We start from the raw sequence: 18,147 nt of genomic DNA, 5'->3' as shown, positions 1-18,147 counted from the left end.
TTTGTTTATAATGATAATCCTTAATAAAATAAAATTAAAGTTACAAAATCAAATTCTTTTGATAATAGTGACACCTAAATTACATGATTTATATAATTTATGTACTTGCAGGTGTAAATACAATTTTTATTTTTTAAAATATTTTCATTTTATTATATAATTTAATGTATGTATACTAATATCGTGATAAAAAATATAATAATATTCATGTTTTTATATTCGTTCTTACCATTAAATGATAATAGTGTAATCATAAAATAAATTTATCTTTCAAAATATAATATTGGAAATGTAATTACTTCATTAAAAAAATTTAAATTCAATTATTTATGACAAAAATCATAATTTATATATATCATACAACATTTAATGTACTTAAATGATTATGTATCAACATATTCTATTTGTAATATAACATAAAAAAAAATGCAGGTTTTAAAATCACTGAAATTATTATTCAATCAATTACAAATTAAAATCATTTTAATTTTTATGGACTATTACATTTTAAAAAATGTGAAAGCTTGTTTTTATTTAATTTATCTATCATCTAATTCTATTATTTCTTTTCCTTATTATTTTCACTCTATTTCCCATATTTTGTATAACATAGATTAATAAAAAAATTACCAAAATAGAAGAAGAGAAAAGTAGAAAAAATACAACAAATTAAATAATAAAAGTTAATCAAAACCTTTTTCACTAAATAATATTTTGTTTTGTTTCTTTGCTTTCATTTTTTTTTCCTTTCTTTATCCTTGAATTGTTCCCTTTTTTTCCTCTCCAAACAAAAAGAAAAAACACCTTGTGACAGTCAATTAAAGGTGCCCATCAACTAGAAGTTGTCCCTCTTGGGGACAACTTTAACAGTTTGCATAGATATCATCATGAATGGAGTATAAGTAAAAACCTTCAAACATGGGAGAGCCTAAGTTGAAGTTTGTGCAAGACACCTTGAAAACAGAACATGAAGTCATGAATCGCTATGACAAAGTTGAATCATTACTTCAAAACATAGGTAACAGTGGCATGGTTAACTCAAAGCATATGTATGTTTACCCCTCTTTAAGTGTGTAGATTCCAAAATTTGTTAGCGAACTTAGATTTTGTTGCTACCAAAGACACTACTAATTTGCAGATGAAGTTGAAATCTCAAATCACTAAAACCAGTCTTAATTAATTAACAATCATCACCTTAATAAGGTTATTAAGTTTGTAAACTAATTTCCTCCATATCTAAAACAAGTTCCTATTTGTCAAGAGATGGGCTTCTGATTATCTATGATACGCTTAGGAATAAACCCAGAACTACAACAAATCAATAGTTTGTTTGCCATAAACAACAAGAAAAGATTTTAATAGCGCTACTATAAGAAAGACTTCAAACACAAATTAAGGTTAATTTAAATTTACTTATATTATTATTTGTTGCAGTACGAGGGACTTGCAACAGTTGCTCTTAGCATCCCGCTCATTGGTCATTACACTTCTCTTTTGTCCCCAAAAAGAAAAAGCAATCTAACCACGAACAAGCTGATAAAACAAGCATTATATGAATTAATTAACCTTCAAGTGAGGATCAAGCTCAACTCTAGCCACCTGTCGTGACGTGCGGGTTCGGGAACCCGTCCGTCAGACGTCGGGCAAAAATAAAAATCAGTTAGTGTGTGGGTTGTAGACACTAGATTAAAAATACAATGAACAAAAAAATGATGGAAAGAAAGGGAGAGAGGTACGACTGGCAGGGTGCGGACGCACCCTGCCAGGCACCTCTCTCACCTGCCAGACGCGAAAAATTCGCTTCTGGCAGGTTAGTGGAACTTGCCCCTGGGTGCCCAGGGACAAGGCAGTAGTGGAGCGCCCCCTCCAAAACCCAGAAATCGGGTATAAATGGGAGGGGGAGAACCTGCAGCAAAAGGAGGCAGCTTTCAAAACAATGGAGAGCAACCAAGGAGCAGAAAAATAGAAGAGGAAGGAGAGCTGGGCAGAAAAATAGAGAAGAGAGGGAGAGGTGTTCTGCTGCCGGCGCAAGAAGAAGGAGCATCGAACGGAGGAAGAGAGAGAGGAGCGGCGGCTGGCGCGGCACCAGAGAGAAAGGGAGCAGCAGCAGCGAAGATCTGGCGCGAGGGGAAGGAGCACCGAACGGAGGAAGAGAGAGTGGAGCGGCGGCTGGCGCGGCACCAGAGAGGGAGGAGCGACGGCTGGCGCGGCACCAGATCTGCAAGTGACGCAGTGCCGGCGACAGTGAAAAATAGAGAAGGAGAAAGGGAGAAGAATGGTGCGTGAAGAAAGAGGGAGGGTCCAAAGATTTAAAATGGCACCGTTTTGACTCACCCCAAGACCCCTTTTGATTACAAAACGACTCTGTTTCGGTGTTGGAGGGTGTGGCTATTCATAACAAGGTAAATTTTTCATTTTTATTATAGATATATTGGCTTGATTTTGTGGTGCTAAGTTTGACTTAAAATATATATATGTATATATAAAATAAAAAAAAGGAAGCTAATTGGTTTCGTTAGAATATTAATTTAGCTAAAAAACATATAATATTTAGCGGATTGTTTGTTTTAAAATATATATATATAAATATGGGAAAAGATGAAATGTGGAACATATTTATGAGATTCATAGTCATGAAAATTTATATAGAGATAATAAGAGTGAAAATAAATTAGGGAGAACTAGAATTAAAATATGATGAAACAAAAATGTGGAAAAATCAAATTAGGTAAAAAGGTAGTTCTATATAAACGGAGAAAGAACAAAATAGAAGGAGATAAAGAACTATTTAATATAGATAAAGAATCATTTAACTTAGTGCCGATGATGGGATAATCGATCGGGATGCGAGAAGTCGCAATCCCGGGCCGATATTCCTTAGGTTCAGAATCCGAATCAAGGCTCCACCAGTACGATGGGAGGGCCTCGATTTCAAGGTTCCGAAATTCTCAATAAATGAAAAGTTTGACTATATCAAAAAAATTACTTGATAAAAATAATAAATAAATAATTAAAAATAAATAAATAATAAATAATAATAATTCAAACATATAATAAATAATAAATTTGAAAATATAATATACATGACATTAAATAAATGAAAATAAATAAATATATAATAGTAAAAAAGGAACTAATTTAAAATTAAATATTGAGCATTAAGTGGCATAAACTATAAGAAATGTAAAGATAAAAAAAAATAATAATAATAATAATAATAAATATATATATATAAAATAAGATCTTAAGCATTAGGTTTGAATAAAAATCGCTTATGAAAAATATAATAATAATAAAAATATAAAAATACATAAAAATAGTACGATAAAAAAATATATAATTTTTACTCACTAAAATAACATAGAATTATAAACAATTTGTCTAACTATAAGTGAAAAACAAAGAACTTAGAACAAAAAATGTAAAGTATAAAAAAAATAATAATAATAATAATTAGAAATAATAATAGGAAATATGATAATAAAATAAAAATAATTAATAACAACAAAAAATATAGATAATTGCATTAGCATAGCATATACGTATTGCATCATACATATCATTGCACATAAATATTTCTGTTTTCGAGTCTAAGCCCCGATGATGGGATCTTTCGGGGATCCTGCGAAGGCGGGTATTTCTCGAAAAGTTCCTTAGGTGAAAAGATGTCCTCGGGTCCCACCAGTATGATGGGAGGGCTCGAGAATCATCTTTAATAAAAGGCTTTTGCCCGAATTAGGTTCATTATGCACAAAAATATTATTTTAAAAAGAAAACGTACGATGACCCCGATGACGGGAATTATTCGTCGAATTTGCGAAGGCGAGTTCCTCGGATAATTCCTTAGGTGAGAGAATATCCCGAGTCCCACCAGCATGATGGGCGGATTCGGAAAATATCCTCGATAAAAGGTTATTTGTCCGGTATTTTTATCTCACGCCATGCATTTCATCTCACCACCCATTTGCATTCCATTTTAGGTTAAATAGGAGATAAAATAAAAAATAATAATTAAGGAAATCTAGTGAAATTAAAAATTAAAGCCCAATAGGATAATCTAAAAATGGTACCGTTCATGGAACGGGCGTCCGAGGGGTGCTAATCCTTCCCCGGGCGTAACCGTACTCCCGAACCTAGATCCAGAAAATTGTAGACCGGTTTAAGGTTCTTTTCGGTGGGCTTAAAATTAATTTAAGTTTGCATCGATTAGAATCGAGTCAATAGGTGGCCAATCACACCTAGTAAAAAAAAAAGATTGGTGGCGACTCCTAGTTGAATTTTTTAGTGAGTTTTCACAGGTCACGTCTAGCGATCGGGTTCCCGGACCCGCACGTTACGACAGCTGGCGACTCCACTGGGGACTAGAGAGTCGAGCCATAAAAAATAATAATAGGTTATCCAAGGCTTTAAATAATTCACTGTTTTCTTAATATTAATGATTTGTACTGCATACTTTGTTTGGTACATTAGTTTATTTCGCATTTATTACTTTATTACTTCTAATACTTGTGGGGATTTAAGGTAGAGGGATGTGAGATTGTTACTTTGAACTCATGATTTCCTTCACACACACAGCACGTTCTACCTTCATGCATAAACCCTCCACCCGGGTTATGTCCTTTTTAGGAGGGAGTTTAGTAGCTACGCTCTCGTGAGGTGATAACCTCCGCACGGGCTAGTGAAGACTCCCACTCAAATCGAACCTAGTCCGTTTGAAGCCTGTAATGGGTGAGGACCGGGGTGCCTTACTAGTCCGCGTGGACGACAGTGAGGAACGATTTGGGAACCTTAGCTCTGTTTATAAACCCCGCTCAGCATATAGAGTACCGAGAGCAGCTTAACCTTAGAAAGAGCCATACCCGTGAGAACATACCTTATAAATAGGTACACATGAAGGAATTTCTTCCACTCCCTCCATTTTAAATTATGCCCCGAGATAATAAAGTATCGTGGAGTAGACAATAATACCCATGATATTGCTTGTTATTCTCTTATTATTTTTAACACCACATTATTTCTTTTTACCATACTAACTTAAGTTTATTTTGCTTGTCATGCGCATGTTACATGTTCATTTGCATACATCGTAATTGCATATAGGAGGAATATTGGCTACACAACATTCAACCTAAGAGATCCCAGTTATATCCATGGCATCGTCATCAGCCGGCCCGCTCAACATATACAGAAATGACTATGAGATAGAGTTACAGATGAGGCAGACTCAACAGGAAAAAGGAGACTGTTTGACCCAAGGACATATCTCAAATTTACCCGAGAGAGTTCACTTGGATCTTCAGCAGAATGACCTCACAGAGATGGTAGGAATTTGGGAACAATGGAGACGTGCTCACCGAGACGATTTTCAGAACAAGTATGGACACATTGCATGGCTCCTATATGTACCAGTCGATGACCAGATGCTCCGAGCCATTGTCCAGTTTTGGGATCCCTCATATCGTTGCTTTGTCTTTAACAAGGTGGACATGACCCCTACCATAGAAGAATACTCCTCTCTGCTCCGGATAGACCATATGCAGCCTGACAAGATCTATTGGAGGGCCCAGAAGACGGGACACCGACGAAAGTTGGCCAAGTTATTAGGAATGACTACGGTGGAAGTGGATCAGCATTTGAAGAAGAAAGGAGACACAGAATGCCTTCCGTGGAGTTTCTTGAACGGATATATTAAAAAACACATGGAGGATGAACAAGGTCTCTTGGCTTTTGCGATGGCGATTTACGGCTTAGTGGTCTTCCCAAAGGTTCTAGGTCATGTGGAGGTGTCAGTCATAGACTTCTTTGATCAGGTGACAAGGAGCATCAACCCGGCCCCGTCCATCTTAGCTGAAACCTTCAGATCCTTGAATTTCTGTCGACGCAAAGGTGAGGGACGGTTCATCGGATGTGCTCAACTCCTAACCATATGGATCAAAAGCCATTTCGAATGCAAAGAGAGCAAATTTCGAAAGCTTTATCTGTCTGCGAGTTGTCCTATCCTTGAGTTCTGCGAAAGTGAATGGCCTGACTACAAAAGGAAAGAAGAGTGGGTCACAAGGCTCCGGAGGTTAATGAGCATTGAAGTGACTTGGAGAGCTCCATGGATGCCACGAATGCAAGTAATGTATAAATGTGGGGATAAGCCGTGGGTACCACTGATGGGACCTTGGGGAGCCATCAGCTATGCCCCAATAATGGTGCGGAGACAGTTCGGATCTGAGCAATTCGTGCCCATGACTCACCAGCTCGACCAGTTAGAGTTTACATATGGAGAGCCAGAAACGCTAAAGAGAATTGAGGAAATTGCTCAAGACTGGAAGAAAACTTGCCGAGTAGATCAGGGAAGGGTTACTGATGAAGTCACCACAGGATATCATACTTGGCATGACCAAAGGGTGAAAAATGTCATACATCCCCCGAAGAACCCATCCAAACATCCCGTAAACCCAGAACCTCAAGACGTCCTGTTGGAGAGTGAGTTAACGAGGAAAAGACTTGAAAAGGAGATGATGAATATGAAGCGTAGGCGTGAGGATGAGCTAGAAGAAGTGAAGAAAGAAACTGCAAGAAAGGTACGGGTGGCTTTGAAAGAGCGGGATGAGTGGCAAAGCAAGTTTGAGGAAGCGAGTGTGGCAAATTCTTCTCTGTTAGCCCGAATACAAGAACTCCAAAGTGCCAACAACGCTTTGCAGCACGAGGTACAAAGGAAAGAACAAACCATCCAAGAGTTGAAAAATGACTGCGACATGTTGGAAACTGCCATGGAGGGCTATAAGGCACAGTATGAAGCAGTAAGGCAAGAATATTTCCAAATGAGGGAAAGAAACAATTCATGCGCACAAAGCCTTCAAAGGAAAGAAGCTGAAATGCAATGGATACTGAGGCAGATGAGAGAAGTGGCATTTAGAGCTCGAGTAATGGCAGACAAGACTGAAGAACTCAGGCGGGAGATCCTTCCCAAGGATGAATTGAGTGAGCGGTTGATCAGTCACCTCAAGATGGTTAGGGACCAATATGACAAAGTCGGTTTTTCTTTTTGATAGTTATGAATGGTTTTAGACAATGATGTAATTGGATATTTAAGTTTTATGGATGCGGATTTTCTTATGGTAAATGTTGGATGGCCAATATTTTTTCTATTCAAATACATTTCATTTGCATCATAATGCATGATTCAGACAAAAATAATAAATAATAATGCACTCAATATAAAATTCTAACTTATTCCTTGAACTAATAGAACAAAATTCCAGAAAAACAAATTCTCCACAGATACAATACAAGAGCCCGTTCTAAGATCATGGGGGACGAGCATTCAGAGAGGATGGATAAGATTGAGAAGAAGCAAGAAGAAATCATGGGTCAGTTATCAAAAATTTTGGAGTTAATATCTACAGATAAAGGAAAGAAAGTGGCGGGGAGTTTTGGTACACCAGAAGCCGTTCAACAGACAGAAACCAATACAGACCCCGTGTATCCACCAGGATTTACACCTCCACCTGCAAGGAATGCTTCTATTCCCATGCCATCCATGGGTCAATATCCATTTTTTGGGATGCCAATAGGACCACCACCGACTTATGCTCAACAAAGGCCAATTGGAGGGGCAAGTCCTTCAGATCCCATCTCTGTGCCTGATTTGGATGATCCAAAGGAACAAGAGAAGCTCAAATGTGGATCCGTTGAATCGAAAGATAATCCCGATACTCATCAAAAATTTGACCTTTTTGAGGAAAGACTGCGCATGGTAGAAGGAATGGGAATGTATTGTTCTATGGATGCAATTGAGCTTTGTCTGGTTCCAGATGTGGTTATACCCCCAAAGTTCAAAGTTCCAGACTTTGAGAAGTATGATGGAACCAAGTGTCCGGTCACACATATCACCATGTATTGTAGAAGAATGGCCGCATATGCTCATGATGACAAACTCTTGATACATTGCTTCCAAGATAGCCTTACTGGTGCTGCAGCAAAATGGTACGTCCAACTGGACCGCAATCGAATCCACACGTGGAAAGACCTTGCTCGGGCGTTTGTAGCTCAGTATAAGCACGTTACAGATATGGCTCCAGATCGCCTTTCTTTACAAAACATGGAGAAGAAAACCACTGAAAGCTTCAAAGAATACGCTCAAAGATGGAGGAATGTGGCCTCTCAAGTTCAGCCACCATTGACTGAGAAAGAAACCACTGTAATGTTTGTTAACACCTTGCGAGCCCCTTACTATGAACGATTGGTTGGTAGTGCCACCAAGAACTTTGCTGATATGGTGATTTCGGGAGAAATGATAGAAACTGCCATTAAGCAAGGGAAGATAGAAGGAGGTGATATGGCAAACACAAGGAAAGGGGGAACTTTCAAGAGGAAAGAAGGAGAAGCCCAAGCCATTACTTCAGGACAACACCAAGGAGGAACATACAACCCTTACCAGCCATACCTACCATACCCCTATTACCCAGCTGTGCACAACACTTCACAAAGCCCATACCCATACCCGCCTATGCCAAATGCCTTCCCTAACCCGTACCCATATAATCCCATCCAACGGACACCTTACCCGCCTGCTTCCACACCTGTTACAGCTTCAACCACACAACAAACAACACCTTCAAACAACCATACTACCGGTGAATCAAGAGGATGGCGAAACAAGCAAGAGAAAGTGCAGTTTGACCCTATCCCAATCCCTTATGCTGAACTCTTCACTCAGTTGGTTGCAAACCATCTAGTAGCTCCCTTATACATAGAGCCATTAAAACCTCCGTTCCCAAGATGGTATGACACGTCCGCCCATTGTGATTACCATTACGGAATCGAAGGTCACTCGATTGAGAATTGCACGGCATTTAAGCATAAGGTGCAAGGGTTGATCAAGGCAGGAATCCTGAACTTTGAAAAAAAGCCAGAACAGAATGTTAACAACAACCCACTGCCAAATCATGCTGGGGCGGGGGTAAATGCAATCGAAAGGGAGGTGTATGTTAAAAGGAACATTCGGGAAGTGGAAACCTCCATGGAGAAAGTATTTGAAGCCTTGGTAAAGGCCGATATGCTCGAGGTGTGGCCTGAATGTCCTAATGTGAATGACTCACGAGATATCCAAAGACTATGTTGCTTGTACCACAAAGGATGTGTGGGACATTCAATCCAGGGTTGTAGTTCTTTCCGGAAGGAAGTGCAAAGAATGATGGACGAATCAAAGATCGAGTTCTATACGGAAGCTTCAGAGTCAGCAGTAAACATGATATCCAAGGAGTCTACTCACCCAATGAAGATAAAACCTTTGACCATTTTCTACGAACCAAAAGGAGAGCTTGTGGAGGACAAAAACCATGCCAAGATGGTCATCGAAGTCCCTAAACCCTTCCTCTACAAAGACAACAAAGCTGTCCCATGGAACTACAACTGCAATGTACAAGTTTCGGAAGCGAAGAAATGGATAGCTGAATCTCAAGATGATGCTGCCAATATAACTGGTGTTGGAGGGATTACCCGCAGCGGGCGTTGCTATTCACCGGAAGCATTCGAGAATCTCAAGAATGAGAAGGGAAAGGAAAAAGAGCAAAGTCCTAGAGGAGAAGAGGTACAACCTCCGGAATCGACAGATGGTTCGAAAAGATCGGTGACAGAAAAAGAAGCTGCCGAGTTCCTCAAGTTCATCAAACATAGTGAGTACAATGTAATCGAGCAATTGAACCGGATGCCCGCTCGTATTTCACTACTATCTTTGCTCCTCAGCTCAGAACCACATAGGAACTCTCTGATGAAGATTCTGAACCAAGCATATGTGGATCATGATATCTCGGTTGAAAATTTGGACTACATTGTTGGGAACATTTCGGTGGGTAACATAATATCCTTTAGCGATGAAGAAATCCCTTCTGGAGGTAGAGGAAATTACAAAGCCTTGCACATCACTACCAAGTGTAAAGGTTGTACCGTCGCAAAGGTACTGCTTGACAACGGATCGTCCTTAAATGTGATGCCCATGAGGACCTTGGCCCGTTTACCCATCAACATGTCCTACATGCGAAAGAGTCAGATGATCGTAAGAGCTTTCGATGGAACAAGGAGAGAAGTAGTAGGGGACATTGAGATACCAGTAGAAATTGGCCCATGTACCTTTACCATTGAATTCCAGGTTATGGATATTGCTCCTTCATACAATTATTTGTTGGGAAGACCTTGGATACACATGGCTGGGGCCATACCTTCATCTCTTCATCAGAAGGTCAAGTTCATCGTGGAAGGGAAGATTGTCTGTGTTAACGGGGAAGAGGACTTACTCATAAGCAAGCCAGCAGATACGCCTTACGTGGAAGCAGCGGAAGAAGTGCCTGAATGTTCCTTTCGATCCTTCGAGTTTGTTAACACCACATATGTGGGAGAAGGAACCACACCGCCTATTCCGAGGCTTTCCAAAACCACCAAGATGATTGTCAGTCAGATATTAGGAAAAGGATACCGAGCGGGGGCAGGATTGGGAAAAGAACTGCAAGGTATTAGAAGTCCCATACGCACTACCAAAAATGAAGAAAGGTTTGGCCTGGGGTACAAGCCAACTAAGAAGGAAAGAGAAGAAATGATAGCCGAAAGAAGAAAAGAAAGGTTGGCTCGCTTTAAGGGGCATGAGTTGGAAATCCGAGGAATGACATATCCTCATCTTTACAAGACATTCCGATCTGGAGGTTGCATCTTTCCTGAATCACTCACCGTTGAGAACCAAGAATCAGTGTCAGCTCTAGGAGGGACTTTTTCTGATTTGTCAATATGTGCAACGGAGGAAGGTGAAGAACAGCCAAGAAATGCGGATGAGATTCCTACTACATACCTTGGGCCACCAAATCTAAAGCTGAGCAACTGGACCACCATGAGTTTACCAGTCACTTGTGATTCAATTTCAAAGTAATGCAAACTAAACATCCATGCTTATGCCCAAAAGCATTGGAATTTTATGTATCGGGCTTTTTATCATTTATCATTTTAATAAATTGACATACGTAGTGCATTTCTCATATCTCCTCTCATAATTAATCATTTCCATTAGTGTCGTTTCATCCTTTTATTTTAACTATTTACCTATACAATAGTTCTACATATTTCAATTCCCTTTACCTTCCAGGATTCCAAATAATGAATGCAAAGATGATAATGACAGTGGTTCAAAATTTTATCCCGAAATAGGCACATTTGTCAGCTCCCTTGCCTTTTGTATGAACATCTCGGATCATGAGCTTCACCCTTTCTGTGTTAAGCTTTTGTAGTATTTGGACCTTTCCGTGTCTAGACCGCCCTTTCAGGTTTTCGCCCTAAACACATCTCCCAAATTCAAGCTGCCTTTTCAGGTTTTCAACTTGAAAATCAGTTAGTGTGTGGGTGTGGGAGTCGCCACCAATCTTTTTTATCTAGGTGTGATTGGTCACCTATTAACCCGATTCTTAATCGACGAAGTCCTAAATTAATTTTAGGTCCGTCGAAAGAACGATAACTAGTCCACGTTTTTTAGAGATGGGTTCGGGAGTGCGGTTACGCACGGAGAAGGGTTAGCACCTCCGTGACGCCCGTTCTACGAACGGTACCATTTAATCTTAAGTTATCTTAATATAGCCTTTTCTTAGTTTAATCCCTATTTTATTAATTAAATTTTTATTGAATTGCCAGACTGAGTTTTTCACTTGGTCTTACGTATGCATATGATGCAAGCGTAGAATGATGTCGTGACTTGTTTATTTTAAATGATGGAGTCGGTAATCTTTTATTGGAAAATTATTCGAAGACCATCCCAACGCTTTGGTGAAGTCTCGAGATTCCCCTCACCTAGAGATATCCCCGGGAGAACTCGTCTCTACGAGCTCCTCGGGGAAATCCCATCATCGGGATTCCCGCGCCATTTGCAAAATAAGAGTGGCATGCAATGACCGTATAAAATGATGGTATCTATATGCACGCGTTTATTGATTGTTTAAAAAATTTTGATTATTTATTATTTATTATTTATTTATTTATATATATACTTTATTTTTTGGTTATTTAAATCCATGTTTGTTGGTCAATTTTTTTACTTGATTACAAAGTTTATCTAAATAATTAATTAATTTTTAAACGATTAGATTAACTTTATTTAGTAATATTTATTTGAATTAACAAAATTTTTCTACATATATTGTTTTCTAACAATGACTATTTGACTTAATGGGTTTTGAAATCTAGAGTTCAGATTTATCCCGACGCTTCGGTGAAAATCTGTCTCTAACTTCGCACCCGAAAATATCCACCGGAAAGAAGCAACTCTTTACCTCCTTTTTGGTGGTAATACTCAAATATTTGTTCCAATTATATTATTTATTATTATTATTTATTTATTTTTCATTTTTGTTATTATCATTATTATTTTTTTCTTTCTACATTTTTATATTTTTTATTTTTTTATCTAAAAAATATAATATAATATATATATATATTTGCATCATGAATTACTATTATTATTATTATTTATTTTATTTTTTGCAAGCCTTCTAATATATTTATAATATTAATATTTTTTATTATTTACATATCTTTATTAAAGCTAAGCAAACAATTAAAATAAAATAGATAGGCCCAAATCCACAAGAAATGGGTAAGGCCTCATCTTGCTTGGGCCGGAAGGATGGCCCAAGTTGTCTGGGCTGCGCAGAGGTCTGCCTGGCCCGCTTCCTTGGTCCGCTTGGCCCTCTCCTGAACGCACCGTTTTGGGGCTCTGGGGGCTCCCTCAAACGACGTCGTTTTGGCGTCGACCTTTTGAATTCTTCCCTCTACCGAAACGACGCCGTTTTAAGCCCTAAACTCGGGTATATAAATCCCGTTTTTATCTTTTCCTCTCATTTTCAGCCTTTTAGTTTCTCTCTCTAGTCGCACCCTCTCCCTTCTCTCTAAAAAATCTCCCTTCTTTGCCGGCGCCGGCGTCCTCCCCTCTCTTCCCGTCGGCTTCTCTTTCTCTTCTCTCTCTCCCGACGGATCTCTTCGCCTCCTGTCGGACGATCCCTCTCTTTCGTCGGCCTCTCTCTCTCTCCTCTTAGATCTCACCCTTCCGTCGGCCTCTCTCCTCTCAAATCTCACCCTTTCGTCGACCTCTCTCCTCTCAGATCTCACCCCACTCTCCTTGTTTTTCTTTTTTTTGTTTCTTTTTTGTGTTTTTCTTTTTCTATGACGGTTCCCCTTCTTTTTGCAGGTTGCAAGGTTTTAAAGAGCCGGGTTGTCCAATTTTTTGGACAACCCAGCGAGGGGGTTCTGGCACCTCCTGGAGTTGGTGGCCAGAACCCCCATCACACGTAGTGGGTGGGGATGGGATGGCGAAGGGATGGCTGGGAATTTTTTTTATTATTATTAATTATTATTATTTTATTTATTTATTTAATTTAATTTAATTTAATTTAATTAATTTTTATATTTATTTAGGTGTCTACACCACCCCTTCTCGATCTTCAAAGGCTTTGGCCACTTCCACTTCACCCATAACAAACCCAGCCACGTCGCTCTTCTCTCCCCTCAATCCTCTGTTCTTCCGCCTCATCGATATAGTTTGGGTCCTTCTCATCGATAGCTGCAGGCACCGCCAACAGCTCGTTCTCTGCCACGTCATTAGTCCTTCCCACGTGTACTTCCCCCCATGACCCGACTTTGGCGGTGGCCGACCAATCCCGATCCCATTAGCCGGGTGTCGCTCCATCCGTTGGACCCCTTTATCCTCCAACTTCTTCTCTACGTACTTGATGGTGTCTATGTTCCGAGAGGGCACTTCTGTCTTCTCAACTTTCTTTTTACGCTCTTCGTCGTGGCTTACAGCTTGGATCACCACGGGAGTTTTCTTGTCTTCCTTTTTGTCGTTGATAGGTTTCATTTCCACTTTGCTGGCTTTGTCTTCGATGTTTGTGCCTGATGAAGAGCTTGATTTTATATAAAGTACGGGATAGTACATACTAGAAAATGCATATTGCTTCAGTTTAGACACTAGAAAGTGCTGGAAAGAAATAGATTGAAAGAGTAGGCGGTGCTGGAAGGTTCTGCATGCCACGTTTATGCTGAGTTTTTGCCACGTGTAGTCAAATGTTCTGGTATGTCTTAGACTGGGAAGGAACTTAGTTTGTGTAAGTTTTAAATATGTTGAAAGACTGAGTGTAGGGTAGGGTAGGGTAGGGTAGGGTAGGGTGGATTCATTCCATCATATACTGATGGATGGATGTTTTATAAAACTATTCTTACCAAAACGAAGAGAAACAAAGAATTTGAGTATTTCCTTCATTAATTGATGTATTATTTTTATTTAAAAAGTAAAATTTAAATTTTTTTTAATTATAAAAAAATTAAGAAAAATGAAGCAATTATAAGACATTTTTCACGTATCCAAAAAAATTACTTCAGGTATCTAAAGAGCTGGTATAAATTCTCTTCCAGGAAAACAGTTTCATCAGTTTTAACCACATTCATTAGCATTTCACTAATTAATTACATAGTCATTATACTTAACTTTATAAATGAAATTCTACATTAATTCTTAATTACAAGATTCAAATTTTGAATTTCTACTTTAAAATATTTTAATTAATACAAAAGATACTTGATCTTATGGTTTGTAAAAGAAAAGGAGAAGATTTACAAAGTTTTTTTTCCTCTTTTTTTAAAAAGAAAAATTAAAATAACTATAGTTGACGGGTTAATCTAAGTGTCACGTGTCAAGATTTTAAATTGTTTGGACAGTTGGCCAGCTTGGGTCGTTGGTCTGCTTAAGCTGTTGAGTTGAACCTGCTTGGACCGTTGGTCTGTTTAGGCCGTAGACTATTTAATTCGTGACAAAAGAGCAGACCGAGATAAGTGGGTCAAACAAACCCAACTCAGCTGGGTCGAGATCCAAATTGCTAATAGATTGTCTACTTAAATTATAAATTTAAATAACTTTAACTTGAACGTTTTTAAAAGAGATTAAAAAATATAATATTCAAAAAAGTCCTAAATTATTTAAAAAAATTTAAATAAGTTATTATATTTTTATTACTTTTAACAAAATTTTTATATTTTTATTATAAATTAAATAAACTCTTATAATTAATGATTGATTTAATTAAAATGTCATTTATCATTTTATACCATGTGACATTGAAGTGGCATATTAATATATCATAATTAATAATGATGTAACATGTTGATATATCATAATTGATGATGGTGTGGCATGCTAATTTAGTATGATAACTTGATCTTGTAGTATTTTTTATCTTTCATATCAACACCATGTTAGTGTCATTTGAACATAAAATAATAAAAAATATTTTGACTAATAACAATAGTCAATTATTAGTTATAAGAGTTTATTTGACTCAAAATAAAAATATAAAAACTTATTAAACCTAAAAAAAAAATAAATTTACTTAAATAATTTAAAATTTTATTTAAGTATTATGTAAAAAAAAAAAATCAAAGTCACCCCTCACCGTAAGCAAATGGGTTTATTTGAATTCAGGTCATGTTTCCTATGTCGCATGGTTTTGATTTTTGAATGCATGAATGACCAATCAAATTTAAGTAACTCCTTTTCTCTATTGGTAATTTACACTGAGAGGTCATTTGAGTGTGAGTTTATCATATCTAAAGTGCATGGAAGAGCTTTTCTTATAAGTTGCAATCCCACTAAAAGAAGAAAAGTAGGTGCAGGTAGTCTTTCCAAATAATTGAAGTGTTTTGCATTGAAGTTGAATTATCAAAACAGAAGGATTCAAAATTTGAGAATTGCCTTATTGATGCTCTTGATTCTGACTTTAATTAGTTGGAAGAGGATTAAGAAAAGAGAAGGTAAGTAATGATCTTGTTTTTGGTTTTAACTTATTAGCACTATCAAATATTTCTGCTCCTTTATTTCTATATTTCTGTAGAAAGAAATAAAACCCTAGATCAAGAAATAGGAGAGATCCAGGTATTAAAATCAAGTGATAGTAATTTGATAGTACTAAGTAATGCTTTATCAGAAGTTGAAATGGGTTCATAATCTCCTCAAAAGACAGGAGATCAGGAGTATATATGCATGCACCCCATAAGTGATGGAACCATTGCCAGTTAAGGTTAATGCATGAAACTTGAAAGACATCAGTTAGATACATAATGGTTAATGATAAAAGCTGAAAAGTTATGGATTTTCATGTATATAAAGGAAACCAACCAGGGCAAATTCTCAAGTAAAAACAGTGCTTAATTTCATATTTATATGACCAGAAAATGGCTGGGACGAGTAACTTTACCAAGCGGGAATTTTTTTATGGAAGTGTGGAAGATGATAGAGATCAGAACTATTCTGTTCACACAAAGGGTAGAAAGAAACTTCTTGTTTTTGGTCTTGGAGGGTTGCTTTGCCATAGAATCTGCAGGAAAGACACAGCTGAAGTTCCAATAGTACATCGTAGGCCCGATGCTGTTTATGGAAGCTACGCTGGTATGGAATTTAGTATTGTTATTCTTTTTAATTTTCTTTTGGTCTGTTTCCAAAATTGCTGTTACCAATTTATTGTTAGTACTTAATTACACGCTGCTCGTCTTCCTTCTTTTTCCCCTCATTAAGTGTACAAGAGGCCTTATTGTGAAGAGTTCATGAAATTCTGTCTTTCAAGATTTGAGGTGGGGATATGGTCATCTGCAAGAGAGTGAGTCTAGTTAATGAAGCCACTTAATCAAGCTCTGTTTCTTTTTGCAATTTCATGTGGTGATTGCTATGCTTATTTTTATTCTTATGGTAAATGTGAAGATGGTACTTGAACAGCGCCTTGGACTGTATAATGAGTGGGCTGAGAAGCAAGATTTTATTTGCTTGGGTAAGCATGAAAGTAGATTTGTTTTTCTTATAGAAAGGGAAGTGGAGTCCATAAGAAAATGACAAAGCTTTTTGATTCTTCCCCAGGATCAAAATGAATGCACTAATACTGGAGTCAGCTGCTTGGAGAAGAAAGAAAAACCGATATTTTTGAAGGAATTGAAGAAAGTGTGGGATAGAAATTGGTCTAGCTCTCTGCAGCACAGGGATGAATATTCAGCATCGAATACGTTGCTAATTGATGATAAGCCCTACAAAGCCCTGCTAAATCCTGTAAAATACATATCCATTTAGAAAGAAGTACAAATTCCAACAACTTGAGTAGTTCAAAGCTTAATCTTTATGCCTTCTTGCAGCCTTACACCGCCATATTTCCTTCTGAATACAAGGCGAACCAAGTTAATGATAATTCTTTAGGTGAGCGTTTCATGCCCTTGAAATAGAATTCCCGGTTAAGACTTCGTATTTTTTCAATGAATTCATGTAAAGCTGAAATGTAACTTTGTCTAGGTCCAGATGGCGAGCTGTGGCGCTACTTGGAAGGGCTGGCAGCGGCAGATGATGTCCCTTCATATGTTAAGGCACATCCTTTTGGGCAGCCTGCAATAACGCCAATGCACTCAGATTGGGATTACTACTCCAAGATTATGGTCAATATTCAAGGGACAAGGTAGAACAGTTTTTGGCTTTTGTTTGGTCTAAATTTGGCATATATTATTCTAAGGAGAAAGAACTGGATCACATTGACTAATACCTCCTGAGAAATGTGGTGTTAGAGAGTACCATTAATGAGACATTTGTTCCGTTTACAAGGATACATTGTTTATGAACCTATATAAACTTAATCATATGCTTTATGAATTCCAACTTCTAGGAAGACCATTGCTCCAGCACCTCTCCCCTTCTCAGTTGACTCTTTGACGAAAGGAAATGGCAGGGTCATGACTCAATGTCTTGGCTCCACTCGGCCCATTAAATATCAACTGAAGATGGACCTGCCTATTCTGGCCTATCTGAAAATGCTATTGATTCTTGTTTCGTCTCAATCTGGATTTGGGGATTTTGTTTGTCTGAAAGAGTTTGTATGACTTGGCATTTTTGGATAGGATAAAAAATCTACCTAACAATTTCTCGACTCTTGCTCAACACAAAGCAAAATAAACAAAATGATATGGCAAACTCAGGTTTCATACTAACCAACCAGAATAAAACTGGTAAGATACTGTAAAGTTTTATCAATTAAAATCGTTTTACTTTTAATTAAATAAATATTAAGCCCTTACCGTTGCATAAATTTATCTAATTTGAGGAGA

General features: G+C 37.7%; 3 protein-coding genes across 3 annotated transcripts; 2 read left to right on the top strand and 1 right to left on the bottom strand.

The window, feature by feature from the left end:
- Positions 1–1,398: 1,398 nt before the first annotated feature.
- On the bottom strand, positions 1,399–13,933 carry LOC18598146 (uncharacterized). The gene is given in 4 exon segments (XM_088806187.1): positions 1,399–1,599; positions 13,451–13,522; positions 13,524–13,624; positions 13,627–13,933. Coding segments are annotated over 4 exon segments (468 nt in total). The 5' UTR covers positions 13,880–13,933; the 3' UTR covers positions 1,399–1,557.
- On the top strand, positions 2,369–7,114 carry LOC148762371 (uncharacterized). The gene is made up of 2 exons (XM_088806756.1): positions 2,369–2,402; positions 5,101–7,114. The coding sequence occupies exon 2, from the start codon at positions 5,151–5,153 to the stop codon at positions 7,038–7,040; it is 1,890 nt and encodes a 629-aa protein (XP_088662882.1). The 5' UTR covers positions 2,369–2,402; positions 5,101–5,150; the 3' UTR covers positions 7,041–7,114.
- Positions 13,934–15,665: 1,732 nt separating the features above from the next.
- Positions 15,666–17,695, top strand: LOC18598145 (uncharacterized). The gene is made up of 7 exons (XM_018120825.2): positions 15,666–15,825; positions 16,243–16,459; positions 16,586–16,667; positions 16,769–16,835; positions 16,922–17,107; positions 17,191–17,251; positions 17,345–17,695. The coding sequence occupies exons 2-7, from the start codon at positions 16,246–16,248 to the stop codon at positions 17,506–17,508; spliced, it is 774 nt and encodes a 257-aa protein (XP_017976314.2). The 5' UTR covers positions 15,666–15,825; positions 16,243–16,245; the 3' UTR covers positions 17,509–17,695.
- The last annotated feature ends 452 nt before the right edge of the window (positions 17,696–18,147 follow it).

This window comes from Theobroma cacao, chromosome 5 (genome assembly GCF_053813885.1).
Source record: "Theobroma cacao isolate CCN51 chromosome 5, ASM5381388v1, whole genome shotgun sequence".
In the NCBI taxonomy this organism is placed as follows: Eukaryota; Viridiplantae; Streptophyta; class Magnoliopsida; order Malvales; family Malvaceae; genus Theobroma; species Theobroma cacao.
This window is presented reverse-complemented; position numbering and strand designations above follow the sequence as displayed.

Bases quoted from the DNA above. Each gene is read 5' to 3' on its own strand.
- LOC148762371 (XM_088806756.1), top strand. From the start codon at position 5,151: ATGGCATCGTCATCAGCCGGCCCGCTCAACATATACAGAAATGACTAT.
- LOC18598145 (XM_018120825.2), top strand. From the start codon at position 16,246: ATGGCTGGGACGAGTAACTTTACCAAGCGGGAATTTTTTTATGGAAGT. The intron at 16,460-16,585 runs GTATGGAATTTA...CCCCTCATTAAG, and splicing joins TGTTTATGGAAGCTACGCTG to TGTACAAGAGGCCTTATTGT. The intron at 16,836-16,921 runs GTAAGCATGAAA...ATTCTTCCCCAG, and splicing joins GCAAGATTTTATTTGCTTGG to GATCAAAATGAATGCACTAA.